The 21,703-nt window shown below is 44.4% G+C and overlaps 1 protein-coding gene across 1 annotated transcript in view; it reads left to right on the forward strand.

The window, feature by feature from the left end:
• AGBL3 (AGBL carboxypeptidase 3) overlaps positions 1–21,703 on the forward strand; it is a 96,183-nt gene that overhangs the window by 30,501 nt on the left and 43,979 nt on the right. The window contains exons 4-7 of the mRNA XM_078769995.1: positions 710–1,492; positions 3,557–3,716; positions 3,922–4,048; positions 4,720–4,820. Coding sequence (XP_078626121.1) covers positions 710–1,492; positions 3,557–3,716; positions 3,922–4,048; positions 4,720–4,820 — 1,171 coding nt within the window. The remainder of the gene's footprint in view (positions 1–709; positions 1,493–3,556; positions 3,717–3,921; positions 4,049–4,719; positions 4,821–21,703) is intronic.

The raw sequence follows: 21,703 nt of genomic DNA on the forward strand, positions 1-21,703 counted from the left end.
GTGGGGGGATTTGAAACGAGCTGTGCATGCAAGAAACTCCTCAAACATCGCACAGCTGAAAGAATTCTGCATGGAGGAGTGGGCAAAAATTTCTCCCAGTCGATGTCTGAGACTGGTAGACAGTTATAAGAAACGCCTACTTGAGGTTGTTTCTGCCAAAGGGGGCAATACCACCTATTAGAGCCAAGGGTGTACTTACTTTTTCCACAAATGAAATTTGCATTTATGTTTATTTAAATTATACAATGGACTACAAAATGTAAATGTTTCATGATATTTGTTATATCATATCACCTTTATCTAACAATATTGTTGAAATGAAGATCAAATAGCTGTATGTTGAAATATGTTGAATAAGTCAAAACTTTACATGGGGTGTACTTACTTTTTCACGTGACTGGTATATACGGATGGACAAACACTGTTCCAGACGGCTCTGCCCGATCGGCTACGCCGTAAAAATTGAGACAGGGGTAAGATAATACAGAAAAGGGAATATTACAATATTGAAGAGGGCGGGCATAAGGGAAAGGTGGTTGAGGATATGCAGGAGTGTCGGATGCTTGAGGGAGTTTCAGGATGGGGAGCTGGAAATACAAAACTAATTTGCAATTGTTCTTTATATGATGCATGCTCGACTCGTGATACCAATCATGAAAGCTTATTTTATATCGATTGTGAATCCTCACCATAAAATGTGTTTTACTAGGGGTCCATACAACTACGAATTGAGCCTACGTCCTGACCTTTACACCAAAAAGCACACCCAATGGTTCTACTTCCGCGTAAAGAACACTCAAGCTGGAGCCAAGTATCGTTTCACCATTACCAACATGGCCAAAGGTGGAAGCTTGTATAACCAGGGACTTCTCCCCCTGTTCTATTCAGAAGAAGATGCACGGCAAAGCTGTATCGGCTGGCGACGTTTAGGTGACGAAGTGCGCTACTTCCGGAATGCAGAACTGGATTGCATGGATCGCCCATTGCACTCTCTCACGTGGACATTATGCTTTCCCCATTCGCACGACACCTGCTATTTTTCATACTGTTATCCTTACACATACACCGATCTGCAGGCCTACCTTAGCCGCCTTGTGTCCGACCCAGCTCGCTCAAGGTTCTGCCGCCTGCGTTCGTTGTGTAACACTCTGTGTGGGAATTCTGTTCCACTATTGACAATTACGAATCCAGCCAAGCATGGTGTGTCCCAGGAAAAGATGGTCATTGTGATAACGGCCCGTGTTCATCCCGGTGAAACAACTGGGTCATGGCTCATGAAAGGCCTGATGGATTTCCTGCTCGGTGATTCGCATGAGGCTTGCATCCTGCGCGAGGGTTTCCTATTTAAGCTCGTGCCCATGTTGAACCCCGATGGAGTCATTGTGGGCAATTACCGCTGCTCACTCACAGGCTGCGATCTAAACCGCAAATACTGTTCAGAGTTAAAAGATGCATACCCAGGCATATGGCACACTCGTAACATGATCCAAAGGTGTGTTCTCCATTTGCTTATTTTAAGTTGTACTAAATCAAAATTTGAATAACATTGGTCAATAGTAATCCAGAATCGAGTGGGATGGGTTTATTACTTGGCAAAGATTTTGTTTTTTAACAAGTATGTTGATCACTCCAATTTGTGTGTTTGTGTATTTGTTTGTCCGCTCACTTATACCTGCCTACAGGGTCACAATTTAAAACTGATCTTCACGAAACTTCACCAAATGGTAGTCCGACAGAATCCTATTTATTTTTGAGGTTAACAAAGGAAAACATAGGTCAACCACTTTTTTTCAAATTTCTAAAATCCTCAATTTTCATCCGATTGACTTGAAATTTGAATGGGATTTTCATATCGGTGAGCTGAATTCAACCACCAACTATTTTTGAAATAAACATAGGCCAAAAGGTGAACATAGGCCGAAGGTCAACAACCTTATTTCAAATTTCTAAAATCCTCAATTTTCAGCCGATTGACTTGAAATGTGAATAGGATTTAAATATCAGCTGACGGAATTCAACCACCAACTATTTTTGAGATCAACATAGACCAAAGGTCAATAACCTTTTCTAATTTCTAAAATTCTCAATTTTCATATGATTTACTTGAATTTTGAAAAGGAATTTCATGTCAGCCTATTGAAATCAAACACAAACTATTTTTTAGGTCAACATAAGCTAAAAGGTCAACATAGGGCAAAGGTCAACAACCTTTTCGAATTTCTAAAATCCTCAATTTTATCCGATTGACTTGAAATTTGAATGGATTTTCATATCAGTTAATTGAATTCAACCAACAACTATTTTTGAGATCAACATAGGTCACAAGCTCAACATCGGCCAAAGGTCAACCACTTTTTTTCAATCTCTAAAATCCTCAATTTTCATCCGATTGTCTTGAAATTTGAATGGATTTTCATATCAGCTTGCTGAATTCAACCACCAATTATTTTCGAGGTCATCATAGTCCAAAAGATCAACATGGCCAAAGGTCAACAACCTTTTCAAACTTCTAAAATCCTCAATTTTCATCTGATTGACTTGAAATTTGAATAGGATTTTCATATCAGCTTGCTGAATTCAACCACCAATTATATCTTAGGTCAGTCAGCATAGGCCAAAAGGTCAACATAGGTCAAATTTCTAAAATTGTCAATTTTCATCTGATTAAATTAATTTGAAGACGTTTTGCATATGAGGTCACTGATTTCAACCACCAATTTATTTATGAGGTCAAAAGGATGCTCTACTGAGTGCCATTCTACTTTGTTCGCTTTTGCCAAGTGTCAAAATTTTTTTTATTTGTGTATCTCCTCATCGATAAAGCACATGTCGCTCAAAATTGCGGAGAAATGCAGAACTATTGCAATTGAGCTGAAATTGGCACCTGAGTTATTCGAATTGTCATTCAACCCAAATACGGTAGAATAGTCAATGAGAAAAAAATGTGAAGGAAAACTGATGATACCTATAACTCATCAGAGACCAGAGTCTGTGCTATTACTTTTACCATCAAGCAAAGATAAATTGTGACAGCTGTAAATTAAAATACAATAATTGCTTCAATGCTAAGTGGAACACATTTTCTCCTCTCCAATTTGTATTTTTGTTGCTGTTTTGTTTTTCATGCTTTGGATTGATAATTTCATTCTTTTTAGATTAAGGTTTACGATAGTTATAAAGACATGGATTGTCTTCATTTTTTTTATTTCCTAGAATAAAAAATCCACATCAACTTTTAACTACTCTCATTTGTTTGCTCTGCCTTGTCTTGTATTTTTTTTAAAGGTTTTGTCAAGTTAAGTATTTGCAAATTGAAGCGATGCAAAATGTGCTGTATTCCTAATTATTGCTATTCCACTTCGATGTAGCCTGTAAAGACCAAATATAAGACAAGACATATGTTTGATACTTCACTGTATTGCACAAAAGGATGTGGTTTTCTTAGTGGGACTAATGTGACTTAAATCTCTGAAAAGAACGACACAACTGTAAAAAGAAAAGATTATGTGGAGCAACTTCTCCTGCTCTAATGATATAAATTATTTATTCAATCCAGCCTTTGCCAGTCACACGGGGTGGCCATGTACTTCGATTTGCATGGGCACAGCAGAAAGAACAACGTGTTTTTATATGGATGCAGTACTGGGAAAGATGTGGGGAGTCATTTGAAAACCCGGGTTTTCCCCATGATGCTCAGCAAAAAACTGCCAGATCAGGTAAGAAGTGCAAAGACAAACCATTTTAACGGTACAAAATTATCTGAAATTGGTCACAAATGATGAACAAACACAATACGACAGGTACTCCAGGTTAAATTTTGAATATATATATATATATATATATATATATATATATATATATATATATATATATATATTATTATTATTTTTTCTTTTTCTGATATCCTTCCCATTTTTCTAGTTTTGCTACAAGAGTTGCTCTTTTAAAGTGCAAAAGAGCAAGGAGGGAACAGGTCGAGTGGTGATGTGGCGGATGGGCATTTTGAACAGCTTCACAGTGGAAACGACATTTTCTGGCTCAACTCTTGGTCTGCGGAATGTTATATTAACCCGAATTGTCCCTTTTTGCTTTAGCAAGCTATTTCCAATGCATGCACGGTAGTACAAGATTAAAATTCGAAACCAACAATTTAAATAGGGACAGTATTCTACCATATTCTGCAGAGCTGACAATGCTAAAAATTTGGAGTTGCTGTCTCTAATTTAGGGTTAGGAAGGCACCATATTTTTCCTTCATTAACTGTGAAAGTAAGAACTACTCGATCAAAGAAGGAACCTGAGACACTGCAAAAGGTGGAGCATCAGTGGCTTGGGGTCCACTCCGAGCACCAACTGGTGCTATGCACCAGTGCTTTCTGGGTCTGTGCACCCCTCATCAGTATGTAGTCCGTGCTCTGGCACATCGTCATTAGGTCTTTCAGATCGTCTGGCATACCCAGAAAGCGTGGTACCGAACCTGCCTTATGGCACCCAGTTAGAGCACTAAGGATAATATTAGTGAGGAAAGCCATCAGGCTTGTCCAAATCAGGCCATGGCCTCAATATAATTTATTTTTACCATATTTTAGTCTCTTTCTCATGTGACCCAGGAAGTAAATAAAATGATAACTACTTTAAGATGGTGAGAATAATTTCTGCAGTAGAGGGTGGCTATGCAAGTATGGCCCGACTAATCATGACGTCTCGTTTGATACTGCAGGGAACAGAAAAGGAAGCCACTTCAGTACCAAGGACTTGGAGTCGATGGGATTTCACCTTTGCGACACATTGCTAGATTATTACATTTCTGACCATGCCAAGGTACTTTTTTGTGACTGCAATTATATAATTTGTGTCTTCTGCCACTTTCAGGCTGCAATTTTGAATCATTGTTAATTTATTAAGTAGAGAATTGGCAGAATATCTTGAAAATCCCGGGGAGGGGGAAGGAGCCGGATGGTGGGTAAGACATTAGTTTAAGCCTTTGGAAGATATTAGTTTTAATATCTGAGAGTTACATAAAAAGGAAGTACTTCTAGCTTAAGTCATTTTTTTAACTGGTAAAAGCGAGATATACGCTCACAGAAAGGTATGGGTTATGCAGAAGGATTCTGTTTGGTAATTACCTTCGCAAAAGCGGAAGGTTATGTTTTGATCGCTGTGTATTTATTTGTATGTCTGTGTGTGTGTGTGTGTGTATGTTATTCGCATAACTCAAAAAGTATTCAACCGAATTGCATGAAATTTGGTGGGATGATTGGTTATTATACGGGACACATTTGATTAGATTTTGGGAGCAATCGGGTCAAAGGTCAAGGTCAAGGTCACGAAAAGGTCAAAATCGTATTTTTACCAAGTACAGAACAGTAGCTGCGGCGAAGGTATGCGCTCTACCGAGTGCCCGTTCTAGTTTTTCTTTTATTTTCGATTGATTCATAGCACTTGCAATTACTGTATTGTTTTCTCGACCATGGTTGGTGCAGTTTATCCCAGACACAAATTAATGCCCCCGAGGCAGAATCTGTTGATCCGATGTGCTACAAAATCACCAATAACTAGAACGGCACTCAGTAGAGAGCATACCTCCGCCTGTTTGGCCATATCGCTCAATGGTGAAGAATCACTTTTAAAATTCTACTAGCTGGATCCGGATCCGGATCTTCACCAAAATTGAATCGATTCTTCCTTGTCACACACACAACCTGTCCAACAAGTTTCGTCCAAATCCATCCATAACTTTTTGAGATATCCTGCTATGTATCGTTTTTGGCCCCATCTCCCAATGTTGAAGAATCACTTTAAAAATTAAATAACTATCATATCCAAATCCATATTCAGATATTCACCAAAATCGAAGCGATTCTACCTTGTCAGACACCCAACCGGTCCACCAAATTTCGTCAAAATCCGTCTACAACTTTTTGAGATATCCTGCTATGCATTGTTTTTGGCCCCATCTCCCAATGTTGAAGAATCACTTTTAAATTCTAGTAGCCGGATCCGAATCCATATCTTCACCAAAATCTGATCATTTCGTCCTTGTCACATACGCTACATCTCTGCCAAATTTGGTCCAAATTAGTCCAGTCAAAATGTGAATGGACCCGCCACTAATTGCAAGAGAAACGAAGTAATACTTTTCTGAGACCTTGATGTCTACTAAATATCTGCCCAAAATTATACTTAAATATATTGAGTGGAACATGGTTTTTCAGGTCCTTTCCGATTTGGGAACTTTTCGGACTACCGCAATGTTTGGAAATTAATTATATGACAATATCACTCTTAATAATACACCAAATCAACTCTAAATTATTTATTTAACCATGTTTGAATACACTACCACAACTATTTGTACCCAATGTCCTTCTGTCCGTTCACAATATTTAACACGTCACTTCGTCTCTTCCATGGTCACTATCATCAGCATCCTCGAAAACGTCCACTGATTCGTCTGCATTTGCACAAATACCTCTGCACTCCCTACATGCAAATGTGCAAGGCAGCCCAAGTTTCCGACAACCACAACGTTTATCACTGCAACCACCCTTGCAAGAACACCTAACCAGCTTTAGGAGATAGTCTGGTGCTGCAGCGAGGTCAGAAAGCATAGGGATCATCCTGGTGTCCATGATCCTCCATCCCCAGTCAAGCGGGTTGAGTTTGTGTCCTTTCCACTCCTGAACCTGTTGGAATACCCGTAGGCTGTGATATTTGGAAGCTGAGCTCGTGGGCGGAAGTACCCGTGGGTGCAACGATGTTTTGTTTGTTGTCACCTTAGCATGAAATTTTGCTACCCTCAATTCGTTCAAATTGTCTGATGGTTTGCCTCTGTACACACAAACCATTGCTCTGTCTCCTGCAGCAATGACCTCATCCTGTGTTGACTCTTTATTGCCGAAAATTAGGGCCTCTTGCTGGAACATTTCATTGTCCTTGAACAGTTTGAGTCCAGTGCCTTTGCCGATCCCAAAGACCCTTGATGTCGCGTCGCATCCCAGGTACGCATGGATGAAGAGAATGTTTTCACAGACAGTATCACCCAGAGCCTCTCTGACTTTGCCAATGTCCAAGTATTGTCTTGGATTCAATGAACCCTTTTTCGGCTCCGACATTAAGTAGAGAGTGTGCGCAGTATTCTTGTGAAAATAGTAGCACAGTAGTATCAACAAGTCAGTGTCTTCGCCAACAAGAACAGTGTTGGATTTTGAAGAGCTACAAACGCATGGATGAAGAGAATGTTTTCACAGACAGTATCACCCAGAGCCTCTCTGACTTTGCCAATGTCCAAGTATTGTCTTGGATTCAATGAACCCTTTTTCGGCTCCGACATTAAGTAGAGAGTGTGCGCAGTATTCTTGTGAAAATAGTAGCACAGTAGTATCAACAAGTCAGTGTCTTCGCCAACAAGAACAGTGTTGGATTTTGAAGAGCTACAAACGCATGGATGAAGAGAATGTTTTCACAGACAGTATCACCCAGAGCCTCTCTGACTTTGCCAATGTCCAAGTATTGTCTTGGATTCAATGAACCCTTTTTCGGCTCCGACATTAAGTAGAGAGTGTGCGCAGTATTCTTGTGAAAATAGTAGCACAGTAGTATCAACAAGTCAGTGTCTTCGCCAACAAGAACAGTGTTGGATTTTGAAGAGCTACAAACTGCAGTTGTTGCTATGAGTAGGTCCGCATCCCCACTCGCATGAAGCACTTCACAATGAGATTCTTCCAGTTTCTTACCAAGAATGTCTATGAATTGTTGCTTGTTCTCCTTGTTCCAAAGAAACTCTTCCTTCTTGACAGAAAGCATCATGGTTTGAGAAAAAGATACCTTCACTGATGGTCGCTCACCCCTTTTCTGATGGGCACAGTCTTTCGTTGAGGGACCTTCATGATAGCCATCAAACACGACGATAGCATGCCCGTAATGCCTACTAACATATTTCAGGTAGCGGTCAAGAATATCCTTGTACTGTTCACCTGACTGCCACGTTATGCGCTGCAATAGGGCACCGCCATCGAGTACGTATTGTATATCGGACGGTTGTGCAGTATCGGCAGGTGCCAAGGATTTGATTGCTGAGGCTAACGCAGGCTTATTGGCGGACAGCAAGGCATATTTGGTCTCGAACAAAGATGGAGGATATGTGCATAACTCACAAAGGAGTGCTTTGGATAAGTCTCCTACTTCAGTGCCAGCGATCACAAGTCTCTGGAAGAGTAACTGAGAGTCAATATTGATGTCTCCGTCTGGTGTCTTCATTGCAGACTCTTGAGTCCATAGTTATGGCTTGACCCTTCTTCTTGAAGCTGTATTCAAGCACACGTTTACCACTCATCTGGCCCAAGAGCCTTTCTCCCACAGTTTTTGCCTCATCAACATTCACCGTTGTCTGGGCAACTATACCAGTGAAAATGTTGTGAAGAGTATCGTCGTCTTGAAAGGGATCCCTCTCATGAAGAAACTCAAGCATTTTCTGGGTATCAGCTACATCATTCTTCTGTCTAGACTTTGATAGATCCTTGTGCTGTTCACTTGTCACATATGTTACATATTTATGTGAATGTATGTGGATTACCATTCAGGTCTTTGCTTATCCGTGTGTAGTATATTAAGGGTTGTTGTGATTGGAGGGTCAGGAGCCCTTCTGAACAAGTGGCCGGAAACGGAAGTGACCGGAAACGGAAGAGGAAAAGACACGAGGAAAAAAGGACGAGTATTCTTCCTCGCCCCGCACCGACGAAAGGAGGGATTGATTGAGCCGTGTGGAAAAGCGGCATTCCGAAGCCCGCCTGGCGAGAGGAATCACCGGGACGTGTACCTGCCCGGTGGAGACGTCAAGTTGACGTGGGGCCGTGCATCGACCCCGCGTCTGGCACGTTCCCAACACCGTCTAAAAAGACGCGTACGGGTCGCCCGTTGGGGCCTAACACGCCTGGCAAGCGGCGTGGGGCTTTTGGCTTGCTTTCCCGTCCCCGCGTCGCGTGGCCGCGAGGGGCTGTAGCCGGGGTGCCGGGTACGATACCTGCCCGGTGGAAAAACGTCCACCCGGGGTTCGTTCAACCGCCCGAGTGCGGCGACGCTGACTATCATCTTGGTCAGGAGGGGCCCAGAGACATTGTGCGGGACCGAGACCAAAAGGGTGTCGTGAGTACTCACCGGGACACACGTATATAAGATGGCCATCTTACTCATAGGGAATTGATTGTGGCTGGGGAATTGTTGATGGTAGTGTATTGTTGATTGCTCGGGGAAAATCTCCGTGGTTGTGTCCTTGAACTATTGTTGATGGTTGTGTATTGTTGATTGCTCGGGGAAAATCTCCGTGGTTGTGTCATTGAAATTGTATGGTATCATTACCATTGGAAATATATCCTTGAACATCAGTTGTCTCCTGGGTGAAATTCATATGGATTGCGTGGCGAAAGCGCATATATAATACAGCTTGCTGGCGGAGTTCCTCTCACGGTCCGGGGGTCACCGAGACCAGGTATTCATCGAGGGGACCACGTAACAGAATTGGGGGCTCGTCCAAATTACGATGTGCGGTTTCGCAATTGGGTCTACGTCCGGGATCTAAAATTGTATAACATATTAAAATAATAATATTTTATTAATTAAAATTTATTAATTAATTATTAATTGGTAAATTTTTTTGAGAAATTGGGGTAAAGTCTTGGGTGAAGGTTAACAGGTGTTAACGATAGACACCATGGCGTTTGTGGCACAGAACTTTGGGGTAACCCCGAGTGAGGCACAGTTCCGAGCGTTGCTAAAGTCGGACCTATTGAAATTGGCCAAACATTTTAACTTGGAGGTCCGAACTAATTTGAGGAAGGCAGAGTTGCAGGCCACGGTGATACAATCTATGGTGGGATTAGGAACATGGGACGAGTTAGCCTGGGAGTGGCTACCCGAAGAACCAGAAGATGTTGAGCTCCGGAAACTGGAGTTGCAATTACGGAGCCAGGAACGGATTAAAGAAGAAGAAAGGAAAGCAGAAAAGGAAAGAGCAGAAGAAGAAAGGAAAGCAGAAGAGAGGAGAGAAGAGAAGCAAGCAGAGGAAAGGAGAGTGGAACGAGAACTCCAGGAAAGGTTAAAAGAAGAAGAAAGGAAAGCAGAAAAGGAAAGAGCAGAAGAAGAAAGGAAAGCAGAAAAGGAAAGAGCAGAAGAAGAAAGGAAAGCAGAAGCGAGGAGAGAAGAGAAACAAGCAGAGGAAAGGAGAGTGGAACGAGAACTCCAGGAAAGGATGAAAACAGAGGAAAGGAAAGCAGAAGCAGAGGAGAGGAGAGCTGCAAGGGAACTCGAAGCAGAGGAGAGAAAAGCGGAAAGGGAATTAAAGGAACGTGACATGGAGCTTCAGCAAGAAATCAAATTCAAGGAGCTGGAGTTAATGAGAGAATGGGGAGAGGCACCACCCTTGCTGACGGGGTCGACACCTAACCAGAAAACCTGGGATGTGGGCAGACATGTGAGGCTGGTTCCACCGTTCAGTGAAAAAGAAGTCGCGAAATTTTTTCCACACTTTGAGAAAGTGGCTCGACAATTAAACTGGCCGGAGGAGGCCTGGACCATACTCGTGCAAAGTGTGCTGGTGGGGAAAGCTCAGGAAATTTATTCGGCGCTACCAATGGACCAATGTGCAGATTATGAGGTACTGAAGAAGCACATCCTCAAAGCCTATGAGTTGGTTCCGGAAGCTTACAGGCAAAAATTCAGGAATGCCAGGAAGAGGGAGAGTGAGACCCATGTGGAGTTTGCCAGAGTGAAAGAAAACATGTTTGATCGGTGGTGTGAGTCAAAAGGAGTCGGGAAAGACTTCGAGACATTGCGGGACTTGATCCTGGTGGAGGAATTCCAGCAGTGTGTCCACGAGGACATCAAAGTGTACCTGCAGGAAAAGAAGGTACCAAAGTTGTGGGACGCAGCCACCATGGCAGATGATTATGCCTTAACCCACCGAATAGGGGTCCACGAACCTAACTCCTCGCCTAGATCTCCGCAGGGGAGGTGGGGAACAGCAGGTGCGGAGAACGACCATACATGGCGGCGGCCTCGAGATGATTATGGGGACAACTATGATACCCCACCTGTTCGAAATCAGAGGGATGCGGGCCCAAGACAAACTTATAGTTCGGGGGGCCCGAGGCAGACCACGAGTTTTTCCTCCGGGCCTACTTGCGCTTTTTGCAAGAAACCTGGACACTTGATGTCCAGTTGTTACCGCATGAAAAGCGAAGACCCAGAGCGGAGTCCGACTACTACGACTCCAAACGCAATGGCCATTGTGAGAAATCGCCATCAAAAGGGTTACCAACCATTTATTTCAGAAGGGTTTGTGTCACGGGATGGAGCCTCGACTAACCGGAAACCGGTTAGGATATTGAGGGACACAGGGGCACATCAATCTTTAATGCTTGAAGGCATTTTGCCATGGTCCGAGGAGACGGCAACGGGGGATAGTGTTCGTTTACAGGGGATCGGGGGCGGTGTTAGTGCTCCCCTTCATGTCATCCATTTGGAGTCCGATTTGGTGTCAGGACCGGTCACCGTCGGTTTACAAGCCACGCTTCCTGTAGAGGGTGTATCTGTGGTTATCGGGAATGATTTGGCCGGGAGTCAAGTTTATGGTAACCTGAGGGTTGGTAAAGAGCCCAGCAGGGAAAATAACGCCACACCAGCTCGGGATGGCGACAAAAGTGCCAAGTTATTTGTAGGGGGACTGAACTTCAAAACAGAGGAAGAAGTTCTGACCTCTGTCTTCAACAGATATGGGCCGCTGGTGGAAGTGCGGTTGGTAAGAGACTGGGAAACGCAACAGTCAAGAGGGTTCGGCTTTGTCACGTTTGCCAGCACAAAAGACGCCAGAGAGGCAGAGAAGAATTGGAATGGCAAGGATTTGGAGGGTCGGACCATAACAGTAGGGAAGGCATTTCGTAGACGTCGAGAGGTCTACAGGAGAGGACAACTGGGCGGTAGTGTTGGTGGTGGCCGCAATCAATATTATTATGGAGGCTCCCTGAGTTACGGCCGCTCCCGAAGGAAGGATTGGCAAAGTAGTGGCCGAGAAGGAGACCGCTATTCATGGGACTACAGGGACAAGTGGTCCCACCCTAATTATTAGGGAAGTTCTGAGAAGTTGAAGCACTGAATGCGGCGGAGCCGCCGAGCCAAGATTCCTACACGGATTAACCGTGAACGCCGTTCCTAAAGGCGTCCATGTAGTGAACTTTCATGCACGGACTAACCGTGAACTCCACGTTCCTCAAGGCGCCCATGTAGAGAACTTTCCTGCACGGACTAACCGTGAACTCCACGTTCCTAAAGGCATCCATGTAGTGAATACTCGGCTTGGCCTCCCAGAAAAAGTGCTATCGAGTGGCTTAACTTTGGATCTGTGATCAACCCCTTAACCTTCATTCACAAGAAACTGGCGGTCAAAGTCAGAGGGTCATGAGATGGAGTTTGATTTGGCAGGGACAATGTCGTTGCTGGTGCTTAGTCCAGAGTGAGTAATCTGGAGGGGTTGTGGTGAAATTTTGGTTGCTTTATTTTTAAGTGATAACTGTGCCCGGGGGCAACTGATAATGTGGGGGGGTTGAGTTATCTGGTTTGTTTCTCCAAATTGGCCGGCAAAGAAAGTTTTCGCTGGGTTCAAACTTTCTTTCTTGAAGGGGGGGAGTGTTACATATTTATGTGAATGTATGTGGATTACCATTCAGGTCTTTGCTTATCCGTGTGTAGTATATTAAGGGTTGTTGTGATTGGAGGGTCAGGAGCCCTTCTGAACAAGTGGCCGGAAACGGAAGTGACCGGAAACGGAAGAGGAAAAGACACGAGGAAAAAAGGACGAGTATTCTTCCTCGCCCCGCACCGACGAAAGGAGGGATTGATTGAGCCGTGTGGAAAAGCGGCGTTCCGAAGCCCGCCTGGCGAGAGGAATCACCGGGACGTGTACCTGCCCGGTGGAGACGTCAAGTTGACGTGGGGCCGTGCATCGACCCCGCGTCTGGCACCGTTCCCAACACCGTCTAAAAAGACGCGTACGGGTCGCCCGTTGGGGCCTAACACGCCTGGCAAGCGGCGTGGGGCTTTTGGCTTGCTTTCCCGTCCCCGCGTCGCGTGGCCGCGAGGGGCTGTAGCCGGGGTGCCGGGTACGATACCTGCCCGGTGGAAAAACGTCCACCCGGGGTTCGTTCAACCGCCCGAGTGCGGCGACGCTGACTATCATCTTGGTCAGGAGGGGCCCAGAGACATTGTGCGGGACCGAGACCAAAAGGGTGTCGTGAGTACTCACCGGGACACACGTATATAAGATGGCCATCTTACTCATAGGGAATTGATTGTGGCTGGGGAATTGTTGATGGTAGTGTATTGTTGATTGCTCGGGGAAAATCTCCGTGGTTGTGTCCTTGAACTATTGTTGATGGTTGTGTATTGTTGATTGCTCGGGGAAAATCTCCGTGGTTGTGTCATTGAAATTGTATGGTATCATTACCATTGGAAATATATCCTTGAACATCAGTTGTCTCCTGGGTGAAATTCATATGGATTGCGTGGCGAAAGCGCATATATAATACAGCTTGCTGGCGGAGTTCCTCTCACGGTCCGGGGGTCACCGAGACCAGGTATTCATCGAGGGGACCACGTAACACATACATCACATCAGTGAGGTGTTGGAGGGCGTTGTTCACCTCTGCAAAGAAAGGACTAGCCATGACCCAGACTGAGCGTTGTGTCTGTCATCCCTTGTCCCCTGGTCAGACCACCTGATGTCAAACAGCGTTTAACTGTCCTCAGCACACTGATCAAATCTCTCACTGCAAGCATCACTCCACCTCTCGTTCATGGCTCTCGTTCAATCTGAAAATAAAGTATGATCCACTCATTATAATTGAGTATAATTTTATGTATTTGTTCAGAGGATCGACAGGTTTCAGAAAAATATCATTTTTTTTCTCTTGCAATTAGTGGTGGGTTAGGGGTAAAAGTTCGCTAGAATGACTGGACTAAATCTGTCCACAACTTTTTGAGATATTTTGTTCACAACAAACAAATGGACAGACAAACAGGGGTGAAAACATAACCTCCATCCACCTTTGGTGGCGGAGATAAAAATACATGCGTAAGCTCACTTGCCTGCATGACAATAAAAAGTGCAATGGTTTTACAAACAGAAGGGAATTGTTTAATTAAATAATGTTCCTGGAGTTTATGCAAAGTAAATAACAAATATACCAAGGGGACCGTCAGAACTTTTATTCTTTTCTGAAAGCTCAAAACGAGTTTTGAAGTGCTTCCTTTGAAGATAAATTTATGATCAAGCATACCTTTTAGGTACTTTGACACCCTCCCTCTCAGATGGCACCCATGTAATGATAATTTATTGGATAATGTGGATAACATATCTTACTTCAAACTGTTCACAGATCCCAATGTTGGGGGTGGGTGGGTCTAAGCAAAAAATACCAGATCTTGAAATTACTCCTTTCCCCATAAAAAGCAACTGCGTAAACAGGTCATTGAGCAAGTAAAATTGTTGTAAGTACATAAAGTGAAATTGTTATAACACAAATCAAAATGGTTGTGTAAAGGAGACTCTCAGTTGATCAAGTGTGAGTGCTCAAGGTGGTAGAAATGAGTACATGGACGATTAAGATAGCAAGACACACCTATTTGTATGCACAGACATTGGGCAATGCACAAGCTATGGTCAGAAGTTAATATTAAAGAAATCACCAGATATGCAAGAAAACTTTGGAAACTGCAATATCTACAGACCCAGTCATTGTTTGAATGCACATCACCCATACCTTCTAACTCAGGTGAATAATTTATCTCAGGCATGAGATGAGGTCCATCTCTCTGGACATATCTCGAGTATTTGATGCAGCCTGGCATCGCACACCGCTCAAATCTCCAAATCCTATGACATCCAAGGCCAGGTCTCATGACTTACTGACCTCCTCCACTTTGGTAGCCAAAGCAGGATTCTTCATGGGATCCTATCACTTCCTCTCCATATCAACGATAAAGTGCCCCAAGGCCTTTAGCCGAGTCATATTCCTAGTCTTCATCAAAGACCTTTCTGACTCTCTGCAAAATCTTCCTCATCTCTTTGCTGATGATTCCACCCTCTGTCATAACATCCCTCATCATTCAGATAGGCAGACAGCAACCTCCTCCGACTCCTTGATCGCAAACCTTGATATAATCACGAGACAATCCTGGACTTGGAATATGCCTTTTAACTTAACCATGATCTTTCCTGGGAAAACCACATTTCAAATCTGGCCTCCAAAGCCAGTCACCGACTGGGCATCCGTCGTGCGAAGTCCTTCCTTGGCACACCTGAGCTCCTCACCACATACAAGGCTTTCATCCGCAGCTCTATGGAATACTGCTCTCCCCTCTGGTCTGGTGCTCCTGCCTCACACCTAGCTCGTCTTCACGCTGTTGAAACCAAAGCGTTCAGAATCATTGGAATCTCCCGCGATGAAGCTAACTCCAAGGGCCTTTCACTCACTCACCGCAGGCAGGTTGGTGGTCTTTCCGTCTTCTACCGACTCCTCTCTGGCCTTGCCCCCCCCAGCTCTCTCTTGGCTCTGTCCCCCAAAAATTCCTACAGGTCGCACAAGATCTGCCTGCAACCCTCTTATGGTTAAACTGCCAAAATCAAGACTTTCTGCTCACCTTCACTCCTTCATTCCTCTTTTCTCCCGCCTCTGGAACAAACTCCCAAACTCCCTCACTCTCTTCAATCCCACTCCACCCTCCAGGTCTTTAAAACAGCTGTTCACCACCATCTCTTATCCTCCCCCATCCAAAGCCTTGATCTTTTCTACCCCCGCTAATTTCGGTCCCCTTGTGTTTTATACCCCCCCCCCCCCCCTTCCCACGCTTCCTGCCCCCAAGCCCTCTCCCTCCCACACTTCTCCCTGCTCTCAAATGTTGTGGTTGTGTGCTTCCCCTTCTCTCCCCATCTTGTCTTCCGCTCCCTCTTTTTGTATATTTTGTTTGTCTGGTTGATTTGTTTGTGAAATAAATGTTAGCTCTTTCACGAGCCTCGATTCAGTATACAAAAATAATAATAATAATAATAACAAATCTCAACTATCACTCTTTCCTTCCAGAAAGATTATTTGGTGAATCCTCCCATCGACTTCCCAATTGTCTTTAAGAAGTTCAGTCACTCAAACCGTTGGGCCTCACTTTCAGTGATGATCTTTCTTGGACAAACCACATGACCAAGTTGGCCTCCAAAGCCAGCTGCCAGCCGATTGGGCATCCTCTGTCGTACAAGTCTTTCCTTGACCTCCCTGAGCTTTTGTCCACTTACAAGGACTTTATCTACTGCTTGAAGGAGTACTGCTCGTCCAAATCGATCCATGAAGTTTCGTCCAAATCCATCCATAGTTTTATGAGATATTGTGCTCACAGACAAACAAACAGACAGTGAAACAGGGGTGAAAACATAACCTCCATCCACCTTCGGTTGCGGAGGTAATAATGCTCGACCATTTCAGGTTCAGGAGATAATTGAATTTTATCAGCAGCAGGGCCTCGTTCATTTACCATTAGTAGAGGATCCTCTCATAAAGTCCATGACCAATTTCCCCAGATCCAGGTTTGAAAGTTGATATAAGATGAATTGGGGATACTGACCAAAATGAGCTGAGAGACCCCTCGCAAAAATGTGGGCTAACTCCACTTGGGGGCAAAATCACAGATGGCCACCACAAAAATAAATTCTGGCATATCTTTGCTTATAATCAGGCTACGGAGGTGGTCTTGGTGTCTAAATGTAGGTTTTTTGGGTTAAGGAATTCAATTTTGACACCAGAAATAAGATAATATCAACTTAAGACAACAGTTATAGACTGCCATTGTCCAAAATACACATTTTATGAAAATATATGCCACTTGGTCCATTTTCCCAAGGAATCTCATGAAAGAATATGCCATACCTATCTAATCCAATCCATTTTTTTTTTAATGTAGTTTGATGAAGACAAGAGTGACTTACGCATAGAAGCTTGGAACAATCTCAGTCTTGGTGAAACAGAATACAGCAAGCAACTGTCTGGAAGCCTCACTACCTCCCTTCTGCCCTTTTCTTGATTAAGTGACGATGGTTATCGATAGGAACTAGGACCTGCAAATAAGAAGAGTACAGAAGTAGATGTTAATATAGCAATACCAATTAATAGCCTCATTAATATAATAAACAGCCTGTTAGGATTTAAACTTAAATAATTAATTTGCTATTACCAGGGCATTAGGAGACATGCTGAATGGAGAAGGTGGATCAGACTCAGCAACGGTTGCTAGAGTGAGATGTGCATGGAAGAAGTTTCGGGAACTGAGTGGTGTGCTGACGAGGAGGGAAGTGTCGTTGAAGCTGAAGGGAAAGGTGTATGCTGCATGTGTGAGAAGTGTTACGATTTATGGGAGCGAGACATGGGTAATGAACGTCGAGCAGCAACGAAGGCTGGAAAGGGTGGAAATGCGAATGGTTCGGTGGTTGTGTGGCGTATCGTTGAGCGAGAGGAAGACAAATGATGAAATGCGAAAGATGATGGGAATAGAGCCTGTGATGGATGCTGTGAAGAGAAACAGGTTGAGATGGTTTCGTCAGGTGTTGAGGAAGGATGAAAGTGACTAGTTGAGAAGAGTGATGGAAATGAATGTAGAAGGAAGTAGAGGACGGGGAAGACCGAGAAAGACTTGGCCAAAGATGGTCGAAGAAGAAATGCGGGCAAGGGGATTAACAAGGGGAGATGCAGAAAATAGGGCAAAATGGAGAAGATTGTCACGGGGACCGCAAGGCTAACCCCCGCTCCAGCAGGGAAAATGGCCTTAAAATGCCTGTTGTTGTTGTTGTTTTACCAGGGCATTGACTGTTGTTGTAGAATGCACTAGTGGAGGACTGTCCCATAAAGTCTGTGACCAATTTCCCTGGATCATGGTTTGAAGGTTGAAGGTTTGAAGGTTGAAGGACAGGAAGCAGTAACAACAACAACAACAACAACATGCATTTTAAGGCCATTTTCCCTGCTAGAGCGGGGGTTAGCCTTGCGGTCCCCATGACAATCTTCTCCATTTTACCCTATTTTCTGCATCTCTCCTTGTTAACCCCCTTGCCCGCATTTCTTCTTCCACCATATTTAGCCAAGTCTTTATCGGTCTTCCCCGTCCTCTACTTCCTTCTACATTCATTTCCATCACTCTACTCAACCAGTCACTTTCATCCTTCCTCAACATATGACCAAACCATCTCAACCTGTTCCTCTTCACAGCATCAATCACAGGCTCTATTCCCATCATCTTTCGCAATTCATCATTTGTCTTCCTCTCTCTCAACGATACTCCACACATCCACCGAACCATTCGCATTTCCACCCTTTCCAGCCTTCGTTGCTGCTCTACGTTCATTACCCATGTCTCGCTCCCATAAATCATAACACTTCTCACACATGTAGCATACACCTTTCCCTTCAGCTTCAACGACACTCCCCTCCTCATCAGCACGCCACTCAGTTCCCGAAACTTCTTCCATGCACATCTCACTCTAGCAACCGTTGCCGAGTCTGATCCACCTTCTCCATTCAGCATGTCTCCGAGGTAGCAAAATGTTTTCACACCTTCCAGCTTGACGCCGTCTCCAAGATCCAACTCAACATGTCCTCCATCTGCAGCTCCCTCTGTGCACACCTTACATTTGAATGTAGCTGCCACACTGGTTAATGACCCTCACAGACCGCTACATTTTTGATGAACCCACTCAGCGCACATTGTACATTGAATGGAGTTCACTCCGACACCCTTCCTGCACACAGCACATGGCCACTTCCCAGTTCTTTCCACCTCACCACATGCTTTACCACTTGCCATCACCTTCGTCTTTCCTATATTCACATTCAGACCTTTTGTCTCCATACATTCCTTCCACTTGTTCATCTTTTCCTTCAGTCCATCCATACTTTCCGCAATCAACACCAGATCATCTGCATACAACAACTCCCACGGTAAACCCTCCTTTACGTTCTGAGCCAGCACCTCCATCACAGCTACAAATAGTAGTGGACTTTGTACCGACCCCTGATGCACTCCCACCTTCACCTCAAACTCACCACTGTTCCCGTCCTTCGTCCTTACAGCTGTGCGTGCTCTTTTGTACATTGCCATCACTACTGTGATCCACCATTCCTCCACTTCTAACTTCCTCAATGCCCATGTCAATACTTCACCTGGAACCCCATCGAATGCTTTCTCCAGATCAACAAACCAAAGAAACAACTTCTTCCTCTTCTCCATGTACTTCTCCTGCAACTGCCTCACAATAAAGAGCTTGTCTGTCGTTCCTCTTCCTGGCATAAATCCAAACTGCATTTCGTCGATCTTCACCTTCTTCCTTATCCTCCTATCCAACACCCTTTCCAATACCTTCATTCCATGCTCCAATAACTTTATCGCTCGGTACGAGCCACACTCCAGAGGGTCACCTTTCCCCTTGTATAGAGGGACGAGGGTACTCAGTTCCCAATCCACTGGAATGCTGCCTTTTTTCACCACCAGATTACAGATCTCTGCCATTCTCTTCACACCCCAACTTCCTGCTGCCTTCAACATATCTCCCACAACTCCCGTCGGCCCTCCCGCTTTCCTACTCTTAATTGCTTTCATCGCTTCCTCAACTTCCTTCTCAGTTATCTTCTCTGCCGGTCCTAAAACTGGGTTACTCTCTATGTTGCCATCCCATTCATTCTCTGTATTCAACAGGATTTCCTTATATCTTTTCCATCTTCCTTTAATGCCATCTGGGTCCACAACGATTTGTCCCACTTCATCCTTCAAGCAACTCACCCCTATCACATCACACCTCTCTTTCGCTGTCTGCTTTGCAATCGTGAATACCGCTCTCTGACCCTCTTCCGAATCCAAGCGTTCTCCGAACATTTTCCTCCATGCCTCCTGCGCCTTTGCTACCTCTTTCTTTGCAACCTTCTTGGTTGCCTTATAACTTTCATGCACTGATTTTTCTGCTCAAGTACCCTTCGCCTTCTGCCACTCCTTGAACTTCTTTCTCTTCTCGTCAATCCTCTTTCCAACTTCATCATCCCACCACCATGTTTCCGAGTGCCTCGGTGGTCCTTTTGTCCATCCACATACCTCACCAACGGCTTCCAACAGACTATCTTTCATTGACATCCAACCACGTTCAAGCTCAACCACATCATCCTCTACCCTACTCAGCCTCTCTTTTCATGCCTCCCTTACTGTCACCTCTTTCAACCTCCACACCTTCATTCTCGGTTGGTACTTCACCCGCCGAGCTCTCCACGCACCTTTCACCCTTATGTCGCAGACAACCAAGTGGTGCTGTGAAACAGCCCCCTCCCCCGGGATCACCTTTGTGTCCCGGAGGCGCCCCCTATCTCGCCTACGCACCATCAGGTAGTCAACGGTTGTCGTCGACCCACCTGACGTGTATGTAACAAGCTTATTATCCCCTTTCTGGAACTGAGTCTTGCAAATCAACAAATCAGCTCCATCAGCAAACTCCAAAATCCTTTCACCTTCTCCATTTCTCACACCATATCCGTAACCCCCATGAACTCCCTCAAAACCGTCCATACTCCTTCCCACATGTCCATTTAGGTCTCCTCCTACCACAACAACTTCCTCATCTTTCACGTTTTCCATCAGCTTCTCTATCGCATACCAGAACTTGTCCTTCTCTTCATCGCTCCGACCAACCTGCGGAGCATATCCCGAGATGACGTTCACCAAGAGCTTTCCAATCATCATTTTCACCATCATCAACCTATCACTCACTCTAGTCACACTCACCACACTGTCTACAAATTCCTCAGAAAACAGGACACCAACACCATTCACGCCCTCCGGGCACCCTTGCTACACAAACTTGTATTTCTGTCCCTGCCTACCCTTCACCATTCTCACACCACTTCCTTTCCATCTCGTCTCTTGCACACAACATATGTCCACTCTTCTTCTGACCAATACTTCCACCACTTCTCCTGATCTCCCTGTCATTGTCCCAACATTCCATGTCCCAAACCTCAGAAACCGATCTCCACTTCGGGCTGCACCCTGCCCATATGTAGTTGTAATTGTCATGGTTCTCTTTTTGAGGCAATGTTTTTATGGCCGGATGCCCTTCCTGACGCCAATCCTCTTTGTCGCCTCTTACGACACGCAGGGATACGGTGTACCTATTCTAACCAGGGTACACACCGGGATAGAGCTTTGAATAAAACCAAACGGGTTTAATCCCGAACAAATAAACGGAGAATGAAATCAATAATAACTATATACAATGAAGTAAAATAATCCAATAAAAACTAAGGCGTCAAGTCACAAGCACAGACGGGGCGAGGGACACAAAATGGCGACTTATCTCTGCTCTTTCAGATGACACAAGCTTCCCAAGAGAAACCAGCACCCAAAGCATTTTGAACAAAACCGCAATGCTGGTGTCCATGTTGTATTCAGTGCCTTAAGCTTGCTTTGATAGAGCTGATACTTTTGATGACGCATTTTTGTGAGCTCAATGAACTCAACGAAAACGGAATTATGTACAAAAATAAACAGGTTTATTACCACGAATGCCGATAATACAGAATAAAACGCGCCGGTCTAATCCCTCTAGCTGGAGCGCTCCTATTACAGACACACACACA

Source organism: Myxine glutinosa, chromosome 1 (assembly GCF_964187855.1).
Source record: "Myxine glutinosa chromosome 1, kmMyxGlut1.1, whole genome shotgun sequence".
NCBI lineage: Eukaryota > Metazoa > Chordata > Myxini > Myxiniformes > Myxinidae > Myxine > Myxine glutinosa.